The 13,088-nt window shown below is 44.1% G+C and overlaps 1 protein-coding gene across 2 annotated transcripts in view; it reads right to left on the minus strand.

The window, feature by feature from the left end:
• LOC126343748 (juvenile hormone epoxide hydrolase 1-like) overlaps positions 1–13,088 on the minus strand; it is a 46,232-nt gene that overhangs the window by 1,860 nt on the left and 31,284 nt on the right. For both annotated transcript variants that reach the window (XM_050001965.1, XM_050001964.1), the window contains exons 3-4: positions 12,129–12,673; positions 7,668–7,870 (exon numbers count right to left, since the gene is read on the minus strand). In XM_050001965.1, coding sequence (XP_049857922.1) covers positions 7,668–7,870; positions 12,129–12,673 — 748 coding nt within the window. The remainder of the gene's footprint in view (positions 1–7,667; positions 7,871–12,128; positions 12,674–13,088) is intronic.

The raw sequence follows: 13,088 nt of genomic DNA on the forward strand, positions 1-13,088 counted from the left end.
GAGTAGTGACGAGCCAGTTGCTCGGCCACCACTGACCAGACGTTTTCCGTTGGTGAGAGATCTGGAGAATGTGCTGGCCAGGGCAGCAGTCGAACATTTTCTGTATCCAGAAAGGCCCGTACACGACCTGCAACATGCGGTCGTGCATTATCCTGCTGAAATGTACGGTTTCGCAGGGATCGAATGAAGGATAGAACCACGGGTCGTAATACATATGAAATGTAACGTCCACTATTCAAAGTGCCGTCAGTGCGAACAAGAGGTGACCGAGAAGTGTAACCAATGGCACCCCATAACATCACGCCAGGTGATACGTCAGTACGGCGATGACGGATACACGCTTCCAATGTGCGTTCACCGCGATGTCACCAAACACGGATGCGACCATCATGATGCTGTGAACAGAATCTGGATTCATCCGGAAAAAAAATGACGTTTTGCCATTCGTGCACCCAGGTTCGTCGTTGAGTACACCTTCGCTGTCGCTCCTGTCTGTGATGCAGCGTTAAGGGTAACCGCAGCCATGATCTCCGAGCTGATAGTTCATGCTGCTGCAAACGTCGTCGAACTGTTCGTGCAGATAGTTGTTGTCTGGTAAAGTCCCCATCTGTTGACTCACGGATCGGTACGTGGCTGCACGATCCGTTCCAGCCATGCGTATAAGATGCCAGTCATCTCGACTGCTAGAGATACGAGGCCGTTGGGAACCAGCACGGCGTTCCGTATTACCCTCCTGAACCCACCGATTCCATATTCTGCTAACAGTCATTGGATCTCGACCAACGCGAGCAGCAATGTCGCGATACGATAAACCGTAATAGCGATAGGCTACAATCCGACCTTTGTCAAGGTCGGAAACGTGATGGTACGCATTTCTCCTCGTTAGACGAGGCATCACAACAACGTTTCATCAGGCAACGCCAGTCAACTGCTGTTTGTGCATGAGAAATCGATTGGAAACTTTCCTCATGTCAGCACGTTGTAGGTTTCGCCACCGGCGCCAACTTTGTGTGAATGCTCTGAAAAGTTACTCATTTGCATATCACAGCATCTTCTTCCTGTCGGTTAAATTTCGCGTCTGTAGCATGTCATCTTCGTCGTGTAGCAATTTTAATGGCCAGTAGTGTATATAACTACATATTCATATTTTAATCAACCTCTTTTATTCGCGTTATTAATTTTACTAACTGGCTGCACTCTGCAGACACAAAGGCGCCAATAAATTCATTGTAGATGTGTGGCGCCGAGAAATCTTACTGGCTCATTTAGTTACTTCTAGGAAAACTGGTTCGAGAGGATGAGTCACTGTGTGTCTCCACACCATTCACAACTCACAACACTCCTTGTTTTAACTAGAGTGCTAATGTTGCTAATTCTTCAACATTGGAGGTGTGTCCCAATTTAGATTAAAGTATTTTAGCAAAATATCTGTTTGTGAAAGAAAATCAGCTGAAGACCCACTGGTTTGTCTTCGTAAGGGGTACTTTCTAGCACGTCACAAATAGACAACGAAGTTATTTCCGACCACAAATAAAAATAATCAATAAAATTAAACTTAATTCGATCTTTTCTGACCCGGAAATTTCGTATCGGTGCAGTGTGAAATCATTTATGAGCGGTAATATATTATGTTACAGAACTCCACACGTTTACCATATAGTTGGAGAAACTTCGCTGAAGTGGTATTTATTTGAATTTTTAAACATTCACATGAAATTGTTGTGAAATATGTGTTAGTCACATCCTTAAATTAGGTTTCGTTTAAGATGGTGAATATTTTCAGGAAACTTATATGAATTGCACGGAAGATATATATCCTAAACCACTTGACCGATTTCAAACAAACAAAAAACCTGTTACACATAACCCTTACTGTCAGGCAATAATCGGTGTCGGAATAAGAAGTAATTACGTTTCATATACATCAGGAGATATAACGGCAAACAATGAGATGTGTGAAAACTGCCTCGTCAAGCATGAAATTTTACTCTATTCGTCCCTTATTTCTAAGACACTCCTACAGTCGAGTCAGCTTAAGGAAATCTGACACTTGGAACCGCTTTTGACAACTTTCAACAGCGAAACGCAGTCGGGTGTTGGCGAAAATTATAACAGTCTATATAGCTATGAAGAGACATTCCCACAGGGACGTTTACAAAACCGCATTGTAGACACGCGAAGCAGCTGTACTCATACATTTGTAAATTATGCATATCTCTTTGTACTACTGTTTCATAATACAGAGGTTTTTTTCACGAATACACGGAACTGCAATGTTTTCGATATTACATCACAAACATTTTTTGCATCTGTTTCTAACAGAAAATTGGCAAAGTGAATACCAGGGAATGAAGTGTTTGTCAGCTGGTGTATATAATTACATTTACAAAACGCTATAGAAATAACACCGCTGGCCAGAATGACGTTAAATTGCAACGGAATATTATCGGAGAAGGGAGGAAAACGTGTGGTAAAAGAAAAAAAAATAGACTGAAAATTAATCAATAGATGGCGTTGTATGTGTCAGAATACGTAAATGAAAACACTTTTCATGCGCACGACCCATTGAAGTTGGTATAAACACGTCGCGTACACGGCTCTTCCTCATTTTGCGTCTGCGACGTTCGCCGTGACTGTCTCAACGCAGGATCGCGCTCTGCTTGTATTACAAGGATGATGACTGTGCACATGTCGCTCTCCACAAGTTCCGGACACTGAACGGTTTGAAAAAAGGCGTTGGTCCGATGACTGCCGTGGATCTGTGGAAAATGATTTGCAAATTCGAACTGACAGGTTCTTCTGGTGTGCAACCTGGTGGAGGGAGGAAACGAATTGATTCGGTGTCAGTGGAAGCAGTGGCCACAGCAGTGCTGGAGGAGATGGAGAGGTGGTGCGCAAATGTGTAGTGCACTTGGACATACCTGTGAGCATGCTGCGTACAATCCTACGAAACTTCCTTCTTTGCTATCCATTCAAAATTAGCCAAGTGCACGAGTTTCTTTCTGTTGACCTGCCAGCAACAGAGACCTTAACTTTAGAATTTCTTGCTCGCATTTAAGAGGACAATGACTGGCCGTGGAATATTTTGTGGACAGACGAAGCCCACTTCATCTAACAGAATAAGTCAATACAAAGAACTGTCGAATATGGGCAACGGAAAATCCACACGCAAATCAACAAGTACCACTTCATCCTGAAACAGTCACTGTGTGGTGCGGGTTTATGGCATCATTTATCATCGGGCCATATTGTTTCGAAGAGGCAGGTGCTTCCGATCCTGTTACATGTACCGTCACTGGTAAGCGCTATGAGTGTCTATTGCGCAACCGCGTCATTCCAGCTCTCCAACAGCGTGCATGTGTGGATGGGATCATTTTTATGCAAGATGGCGCACCTTCGCACATTGCAAATCCAAATAAGCAGTTGTCGAAGCGCCATTTCGGAAATGCTAGAATTAGCAGCCGCCATTTTCCTACAGCCTGGCCATCCCGATCACCGGATCTTAATCCGTGTGACTTCTGGTTTTGGGGTTATCTCAAAGATGAGGTGTTCAGTGTTCCAATTGTAAACTTATTTGCATTGAAGGCATGGACTGCGCAACACATTCTGAATGTGACCCCGTAAACACTTCGATCAGTTGTGGAACATGCTGTTTCTCGATTTCAACTTGTTCCAGAAAACCGTTGACAGCATACTGAACATGTTTTTCGCCAGTCAGACGGAAATTGATAATGCGATTTGATTTAGATTAATGCTTTTTATGTGATTTTTGACCTCAGGACAATTAAAAACCGATCTTTCCCATCCGATGTGATACGATCTTGCCGTGGTGGGTGGGCTTAAGTAACTAACAGTATCACAGCTGCACACTAATGCACACTGAGTAGTACAGTTCGTTTAACGTCAAACGAACACGGTACGCGTTGTCGTACGATTCATTTGTCATTTGTCGTCTACCACTATTAAATTGTGATGCTTACAGCGCCATCTATTGCTACATTTTGTAACTACTTATTTTTATTCTGCCGTACGTTTTCCCCCTTCTTTGATTATAATCCGTTGTAATTTGACGTTATTCCGACCAATGTTATTTCTACAGCGGTCTGAAAGTTTAACTGTAATTATAATCACCCTAAAAGTAAATTACAAGATGTCAGTTGAAACCTGATGAACGATTACTGCAGCGGAAATAAGCAGCGATTGCAAATCTGACAAAAAACGTATTTTAACGTAAATGTTTTATTATTTTGTATTGACTTCTTTGTGTTTTTATTAATGTGAAAGGAGTTTTAAAATCCAAGAAATTTTGGTAAAAACCTCGTGCTTAGAGCCGAAAAGCGACGGTTTAGGTCCTTACAAATGGGACTGGCTAAAATAATTCGGTGAATTTCAATTACACACAGTGAACCACAACTCCATCGAAAATCTTTTAGAGGTTGTTCAGAGATATACTTTGAGTATTCTGACCTAAGGGAACCACAGCCTCTGGAGGCTCATTACAGGGTTATTGCAGTTCGTTTGGTGTCTCGTTCAATTAGCTTTGTCTCTGTATTGCACTAAAAATAGTGACCAACAGTGATGATATCTACGGTACGCCCGGGTTCCCGGGTTCGATTCCCGGCGGGGTCAGGGATTTTCTCTGCCTCGTGATGGCTGGGTGTTGTGTGACGTCCTTAGGTTAGTTAGGTTTAAGTAGTTTTAAGTTCTAGGGGACTGATGACCATAGATGTTAAGTCCCATAGTGCTCAGAGCCATTTGAACCATCTACGGTATGCGCAGCATACCATCTTTCCATTCGTTAAACTACCTGCTGTTGACAACAGTAATGTCCTTTTTACATGGTCGTCCTCAAGTTTGCATTTAGTACTTCTCCGTTTTGTGTAGGGTTTCCTTTCCCGACAGTGTTAGTTGTGGTTTAATAGTGATACGCAGCAGTACTATCGACAGATTTACTGGTGAACAGTTTAACGATATGCACGTCGTGTATGGGTTCACTGACTGTAATGGAAGACCAGCACAACGGCGCTGCATTCAACTGTTCCCGCACCGACGGTAACCACATCACACTACTTTTGCATCTGTTCATTAGCACCTAAGAGAAAATTAATCCTTCCGTATTAGAATGGAAGACACTAGCTATGTCAGACATGCCAGAACACCCGATATGGAAGAGAACGTATTACACGCTATTGGTGACAATCCTGCGACTAGTAATCTGGTCTTTGCACGATCTCTGAAGACAAGTCAATCAGTTTTTTTTTACAGTTTTACATGAACAACCATTGCACTCTAATCATACACAGAATGTGCAACCATTACAGCCAGAGGACTCCCCGCTTCGAGTGGCGTTTGAAAACTGGTTCATACAACAACGTACAGATAACCTCAATTTTCCTGATGTCGTGGCGTTTACAGACGAGCAGTGTTACAAGAGGGGGCACGTTCAACAGTAGGAATGGCCATGTACGGGAGGACGAAAATCCACACGCACTGGGGTGTCGGTCTTACCAACAGAAGTTTTCTGTGAGTGCTTGTACTGGTACTGTCAACGATTTCGTGATTGCACCTTACCTGATTCCTGGTATACTGAGCGGAGTTGTGTACGAAACGCTCCTTCAACAGGGCCTTCCACAGTTCATAGAAGATGTGTCGCTGAGAATTCGTCGGCTTGTGCGGTTCCAACATTACGAGTCATCGGCACACTTTGCACTCTGTATGAGGAACTACACTGAAATACAGTTCAGACGACAATGGGTTGATCGAGATGGTTCTTTTACATAGCTAGGTCGGTCTCCGAACATGACGCAAATGGACTTCTTCTGGAGGAATGAGAAGGGCCTAGTTTACCAGAATCCATTCGATACTGGCACGGACCTGGTTCGTAGAATTATGGCAGCCGTGGAAACGCCTACCTCCTAGAATTCTTGAGCATGTAAGACAGCCGGTGGTGGGTCACTGTACACACTGCCATGATTTTGAACAACATCTGCATTTTTTTTTAATGTGGTGCGCTACACACAGACATAACACACCATGACAAAAATGCACGTGTTTCGATTGAGGGGTGTTGCATTACTTCACTTCATTGTGTGTTTTACGTTTCGATTACTGTTTATTACAGCCTTCCTTTCTGTTGTGAAAGTATTTTCACATAAACAAGGGTGGTTGCGGTAACGAACCGAATAAATCATAATTACAATATTACTCTGTAACGAGAAGCCGTAGACAGTGGGTCACTGGCACCATGAAAATGTATCCCTGAACAACCTCTAAAAGTTTGTCGGGTGAGTTCTGGTTCGCCCCGTATAACACATGCGTAACGAAAATCTGTGACAAAGTTAGTTTGAACTGAGTCAAACTGTTTCTCTCAAACAATCTGTGAAATGCGTTGAAGTTACAACTTCAGCAAGTTTGCGTAATAATTAGATAGGTATCAAAGGCGGAAAGTAGTGGCTGCTTGTGCTGTTTACTGTGGAAAATTCCAGAGAGGAGTATCTCGTGTATACGTTTTAAAACTTGTCTCTGCTTCCTTGTCATGAATCCGGTAGTGCTGTGTCATGTTATCATAACTGTGCTTTTTTACTGTAAAATTACTCAACATTTTTTCAGTAAATAAAAATGGGCGCCAAATTTTCAATAATGTAATGAAGTACTTCTGAAGAAAGAAGGCAAAAGAAATTTTTGCCACAACTATGCATTTGTTTCCTATATAGAGGAAGGAAATTGCGGATTTTCAACACGATACAAATTGTAACATTCACATCATAAACAATAAAATAATGTGGATTACTGATAACGTCAAAGGAAAAGATGAAGACCTCGAACTCAGGCTCCGTATCTTTAAATACTGTCACACAGCTTCAGTTCTTGCAGTCATTCAAAATAAATGCTTAATATACTATTAGTGGTACGAAAACCGTAGGCAGTGTAAGCAAAGGAAAGTAAGACATATAATGTGACACTTTCAGTCTAAATTACAAGTAATTTACTTTTACTAACATTGCTTCTGTTAATCAAACACAAACTACATTACACTGCATCTAAAAATGGCTCGGAGCACTGTGGGACTCATCTGCTGAGGTCATCAGTCCCCTAAACTTAGAATTACTTAAACCTAACTAACCTAAGGACATCACACACATCCATGCCCGAGGCAGGATTCGAACCTGCGTCCGTAGCGGTCGTGCGGTTCCAGACTGTAGCGCCTAGAACTGCTCAGCCACTCCGGCCGGCTTACACGGCATCTGCAGAACACATATTGCAAAGCCTACCTGCAAGCGCTGGTATCCAGTGAACTATTATTACAGTAATCCGTGCAGCCTATATCAAAATTATATGCCAGAAGAAAATCGAGAAAGAATAAATGTGGCTAGGACTCTGCTAGAGTTGCCATTGCCGGCCGCGGTAGTCTCGCGGTTCTAGGCGCGCAGTCCGGACCCGTGCGACTGCTACGGTCGCAGGTTCGAATCCTGCCTCGGGCATGGATGTGTGTGATGTCCTTAGGTTAGTTAGGTTTAAGTAGTTCTAAGTTCTAGGGGACTAATGACCACAGCAGTTGAGTCCCATAGTGCTCAGAGCCATTTGAACCAAGAGTTGCCATTCGCAGCTAGATCCATTAAAGTAGCATCCAGTATTTTGCAATAAGACCAGCATTGTTTTTCACTTACCTACGGTATCTGGTTTCGTAGCTTGAATGTGGAAGTATCCCATTTCCTCAAGAATTACACCAAAAAACTTTTCCCAGTACGGAAACGCTTTGTCCGCATAGCGCTGCTCCACGAACAGCGTGGGCCAAAAACTGCCAATGAAGTTCTTAAAAATGGACATCGGAGAGTTGGAGAAGCACATGTTGGAATGGTAGCCCAACAGTCTGAAGCAAAACAAAACGATGAAACCATTAAAAAAAAACCAGAAAGAACCATTCTACAACAAGTTTAACTTTCTCACATTTGAAAGTGAAGATTCAGGAAATAAGGGAAACTGGAAACAAGGGATGTCTCGAGCAGGTCTCGACATTAAGGTATCATAGCATACGGCCTGTTCAGATCAAGATAAGTCAACAGAGACAGCCCGATAAATTTTACAATGTACTGACTATTAGTTCTCCATTTTAAAGTAAATAGGCCGTGAATTTTAAATGCTATACCATTAAGCCTTGTTAGAGGGCTCATCATACGCACTGTGGCTACGTGCCAGGTAAGCTCCAGATGATGTATGTATGCTATGCGAGACCAAATAATGTTTCAAAAATTTATTGCTGAACAAACGCAAATTTTCGAACAGTTTCTGCTCCTTCAGTGGGCGCCGAATCGTTATAGAGACTCTTCATTGTGTACACTATTGGCCATTAAAATTGCTACACCACGAAGATGACGTGCTACAGACGCGAAATTTATCCGACAGGAAGATGATGCTGTCTTTTCAGAGCATTCACAAAAGATTGGCACAGGTGGCGACACCTACAACGTGCCGATATGAAGAAGTTTTCCAACCGATTTCTCATATACAAACACCAGTTGCCCGGCTATGCCTGGTGAAACGTTGTTGTGATGCCTCGTGTAAGGAGGAGAAATGCGTACCATCACGTATCCGACTTTGATAAAGGTCGGATTGTAGCCTATTGCAATTGCGGTTTATTGTATCGCGACATTGCTGCCCGCGTTGGTCGAGATCCAATGACTGTTAGCAGAATATGGAATCGGTGGGTTCACGAGGTTAATACGGAACGCCGTGCTGGATCCCAACGGCCTCGTATCACTAGCAGTCGAGATGACAGGCGTCTTATACGCATGCCTGTAACGTACCGTGCAGCCGCGTCTCGATCCCTGAGTCAGTTGATAGGGACGTTTGCGAGACAAGCATCTGCACTAACAGTTCGAAGACGTTTGCAGCAGCATGGACTATCAGCTTGGAGACCATGGCTGCGGTTACCCTTGACGCAGCATCACAGACAGGAGCGCCAGCGAAGGTGTACTCAACGACGAACCTGGGTGCACGAATGGCAAAACTTCATTTTTTCGGATGAGTCCAGGTTCTGTTTGCAGCATCATGATGGTCGCATCCGTGTTTGGCGACATCGCGGTGAACGCACATTGGAACCGTGTATTCGTTATCGCCATAGTGGCGTATCACCCGGCGTGATGTTATGGGGTGCCATTGGTTACACTTCTCGGTCACCTCTTGTTCGCACTGACGGCACTTTGAACAGTGGACGTTACATTTCAGACGTGTTACGACCCGTGGCTCTACCCTTCATTCGATCCCTGCGAAACCGTACATTTCAGCAGGATTATGCACGACCGCATGTTGCAGGTCCTGTCGGGCCTTTCTGGATACAGAAAATTTTCGACTGCTGCCCTGGCCAGCACATTCTCCAGATCTCTCACTAACTGAAAACGACCGTTCAATGGTGGCCCAGCAACTGGCTCGTCACAATACCCCAGTCACTACTCTTGATGAACTGTAGTATCGTGTTGAAGCTGCATACGCAGCTGTACCTGTACACGCCATCCAAGCCCTGTTTGACTCAATGCCCAGGCGTATCAAGGCCGTTATTACGGCCAGAGGTGGTTGTTCTGGGTGCTGATTTCTCAGGATCTATGCACCCAAATTGCATGAAAATGTATTCACATGTCAGTGCTAGTATAATATATTTGTCCAATGAATACCCGTTTATCATCTGCATTTCTTCTTGGTGTAGCAATTTTAATGGCCAGTAGTGTATTATTATTTTATCTATTTCATTGTCGAAAGGTATTTCTTGCTGCATGTTTTCTAATTCAATTTTTTAAACGTGTTCGCACAACGGAATACAATCTTAGTCATTGAACTAAATTTTCCTTATGTAAATGTTTCGGAAATGTTACGTTCTACAGAACGTTCCTAAAAGCTACCCAACCTTTCGCAACAGACTATATATCCTCCATTGGATTTAAGTCCAGGTACCAAGGAAGAAGGTGTAGAGCAACGTGACCAGCAGTTTGCAGAATCTTATCGACGGAATACTAGAGTGTCCTTCGCTTCGTTCTTCGAACAAGCTCATATAGCACAGGTTTCAGCTTGTCACCCGAGAATGGGATACGTTTCTTTATTAGCAGCTTTCTGATATTGTCTGTAGTAGACTTAGATGTTGGAGCGTTGGTTATTTTAACGTTGCGATACAGAATATTGTCAAAAATTAGTACAAAGTTAGGTTTTAAATTGAGAATCACCTTTTCTATAGAAAACATTTTATATTCATGTTGGTTCACGTGGTTATAATATCCCGTTGCTTGATTTGATTTCACATGACAAGCGCATTAGGAATGAAGTCATTTTCACTGTCCGCATGACTTATTAGGCGTTGTCCCTTTCATATCGGTTTGAGGAGACCTTGAGTTGTAATCGCGCCATGATTTTCCACTAATCGTGATTGAGCGCTGAGAGTGAAAATTTCACTCTGGATGCCTCAAAGTTGTCCTCTACCGTGATCCCACATTAATACTATGCTGCCATCTATCAACATGCGGGTAAACAATAGGAGATAAAGGGACTTTGTGAATGCGAGATGCTTCTTGGCATGCCTCTTGACGCACATTTTTTTCCTCCGCGAAGAAACTCACTTCCAACTTTCGGAATCTGTAAACAAGCAGAACATGCGCTACTGGAGGCATGATACACCCAAAGAACATCAGCGTCCCCTACTGTCACAATGTGGGACTATTTGTTGGGCTCTGTCGCGCGTTGGAATAATCTGTCCAAGGGTTTTCGAAGAAAACCGACGGGCAGTTTCAGAGGTTTCTGGCTATTTCCGTATGATTCACGAGTTTTTCCTGGCAAGATTCAACGTGATGGATGTAGAGTATGTATGGTTCCAACAGTACGAGTGACGGCACACACAATGCATGTGCCAATGACTGTTTTGCGGCAACACTTCCCAGGACCCCGTATCTCCTTGAGGGGACATCTGCACAGACCAGGATGAACGCCTAATTTAACCCCCTGAGACTATCTTTATGGGACTATATAAAAATCGCTTGTTTACGTTGATCGACCTAGGATCCTGGTTCACCTGAAGAACAAAATTCGCCAACATACCTGTCGATATGCTGGCATGAGTTGAACGAAACTTTCGAGTTCGACAAACGCAATGTATTGAGAAAATGAACGCGATCTGCGTGCCATCTTTAAAACTGCGTAAACTTACAATTTTAATGTTGTACTTTATGCTGTGAAAAGAATTAAATATATATATGCATACATTTTAACTGAATTTTTAAACAAGAAAGTTGCCTTGCTTCCTTCACCCCATACACTTGGGTCACCGAGGATAATGAAGTAAACACGTATGCTCTTGTTCAGAGTAACCAGAATGAGTGTGCCCAAGTCACGATACCAAAACCACCGCTAGTAAAGACAGAATTACCTCTAGCCTGAACTCTATCTTACACTCACTCTGTGTTGAACGCCCTATTGACTCCTAATATCGACCGGACGCAGTTCCCTTTGAAATATTCGTTCGGAAACTGGTTGAGACGGATGACTGACTCACTGACAGCAGCAGTTACTGTCAAGATTGGAAAAGGTGTTATCGACGAGACACTCGTCTCCCAGTTGCTGTTGGTTCTTAGCTATTTCCTTATACTGCCTTGCACGAATGTGGGTGGTACCAATTCATTGTTGACATGTTGGACAGTCTATGCCAACACACAAATCCGACAACTCCATTCACAGTGAGTCACAGACACGCTCGAAAAGGACACCACCTTCCTGTCATCCCCCACATGGAGCCATGTGACTGCTGATTGCATACAACCGGCTGGCACATGGGGACTACTTCACTCCCGTACATACAGTGTTAGTGGGTCACATGATCACCAGCTACACCATTTACGACGCTCCACAACGACCGGTGTGCTCATAAGAGAGTAACCAATATCTTGTCTGGCGAGGTTCCAGATCACGTCCTCGTCAACATCTTACAGTAATTTCCGGCTTGATAACCGCAGAATGTGCTGCAAGCTCAAGTTACTTTATACGGCCAGAGCAGGTCATTTGAGTACAATGGATTACTAAATTAATGGCGGTATGCAGAGGACTGAACACGCGAAGGGTAAAAGGACACTACTTCTGACTTTCACTGTACTTACCTGTCAGGGAAGAGAGTGGCCATGTGAGACCCGATTATGGCTCCCCAGTCACCACCCTGTACATAGTACTTCTTGAACCCCAGGCGCTCCATGAGGTCTCTCATGACGACTGCCACCTGCGCCGGACCGAGACCCGGCTTTGCCGCACCCTGCGAGAAGCCGTATCCCGGCAGCGAGGGCGCCACCACCTCGAACACGAAGTCCTGCCCCTCTCGCGGCGTGGTGAGCAGCGGGATGACGGAGTAGAACTCCCGCACAGAGCCCGGCCAGCCGTGCAGCAGCAGCAGCGGCACCACCTCCACACCCTGTGGCACGCTCGTCGGCTTGACGCGCAGGAAGTGCAGCTCCAGCCCGTCCACCGTCGTCTTGAACTGTGGGAACTTGTTCAGGAACTTCTCGCGCTCGCGCCAGTTGTACTTCGTTCGCCAGAACTGAACAACCTCGTTCAGGTACTTTGAGTTGAAACCATACTGGAACCCAATACCTTCCAGTGGCGGTGTTAATGTTGTGTACGACTTCAGCCTATCGTCCAAGTCTTTCAGGACCTGAAAAATTATAACCACAGGTATGAGAGGGGTAGATATCGTCTATTTTTCGGACCTGTCTGAAAGGACAATTTTTGATCCAGTTGCCATTATGAATTAAGACACATAGGAATTACAGACTTTGGCGCTGAGTGGGCATTGATTAAAATCTGTAGGAATAGTTAAAATTTTATGCCAGACCAGGATTTGAACCTGGGTCTCTTGCTTACTAGGCAGATGCTCTAACCATTTTTTTCCATTACATTCATCATTCCAGAACGAGATTTTCACTCTGCAGCGGAGTGTGCGCTGATATGAAACTTCCTAGTAGATTAAAACTGTGTGCCGGACCGAGACTCGAACTCGGGACCTTTGCCTTTCGCGAGCAAGTGCTCTACCAACTGAGCTACCCAAGCACGACTCACGCCCCGTCTCT

This window comes from Schistocerca gregaria, chromosome 1 (genome assembly GCF_023897955.1).
Source record: "Schistocerca gregaria isolate iqSchGreg1 chromosome 1, iqSchGreg1.2, whole genome shotgun sequence".
Classification (NCBI taxonomy): Eukaryota; Metazoa; Arthropoda; class Insecta; order Orthoptera; family Acrididae; genus Schistocerca; species Schistocerca gregaria.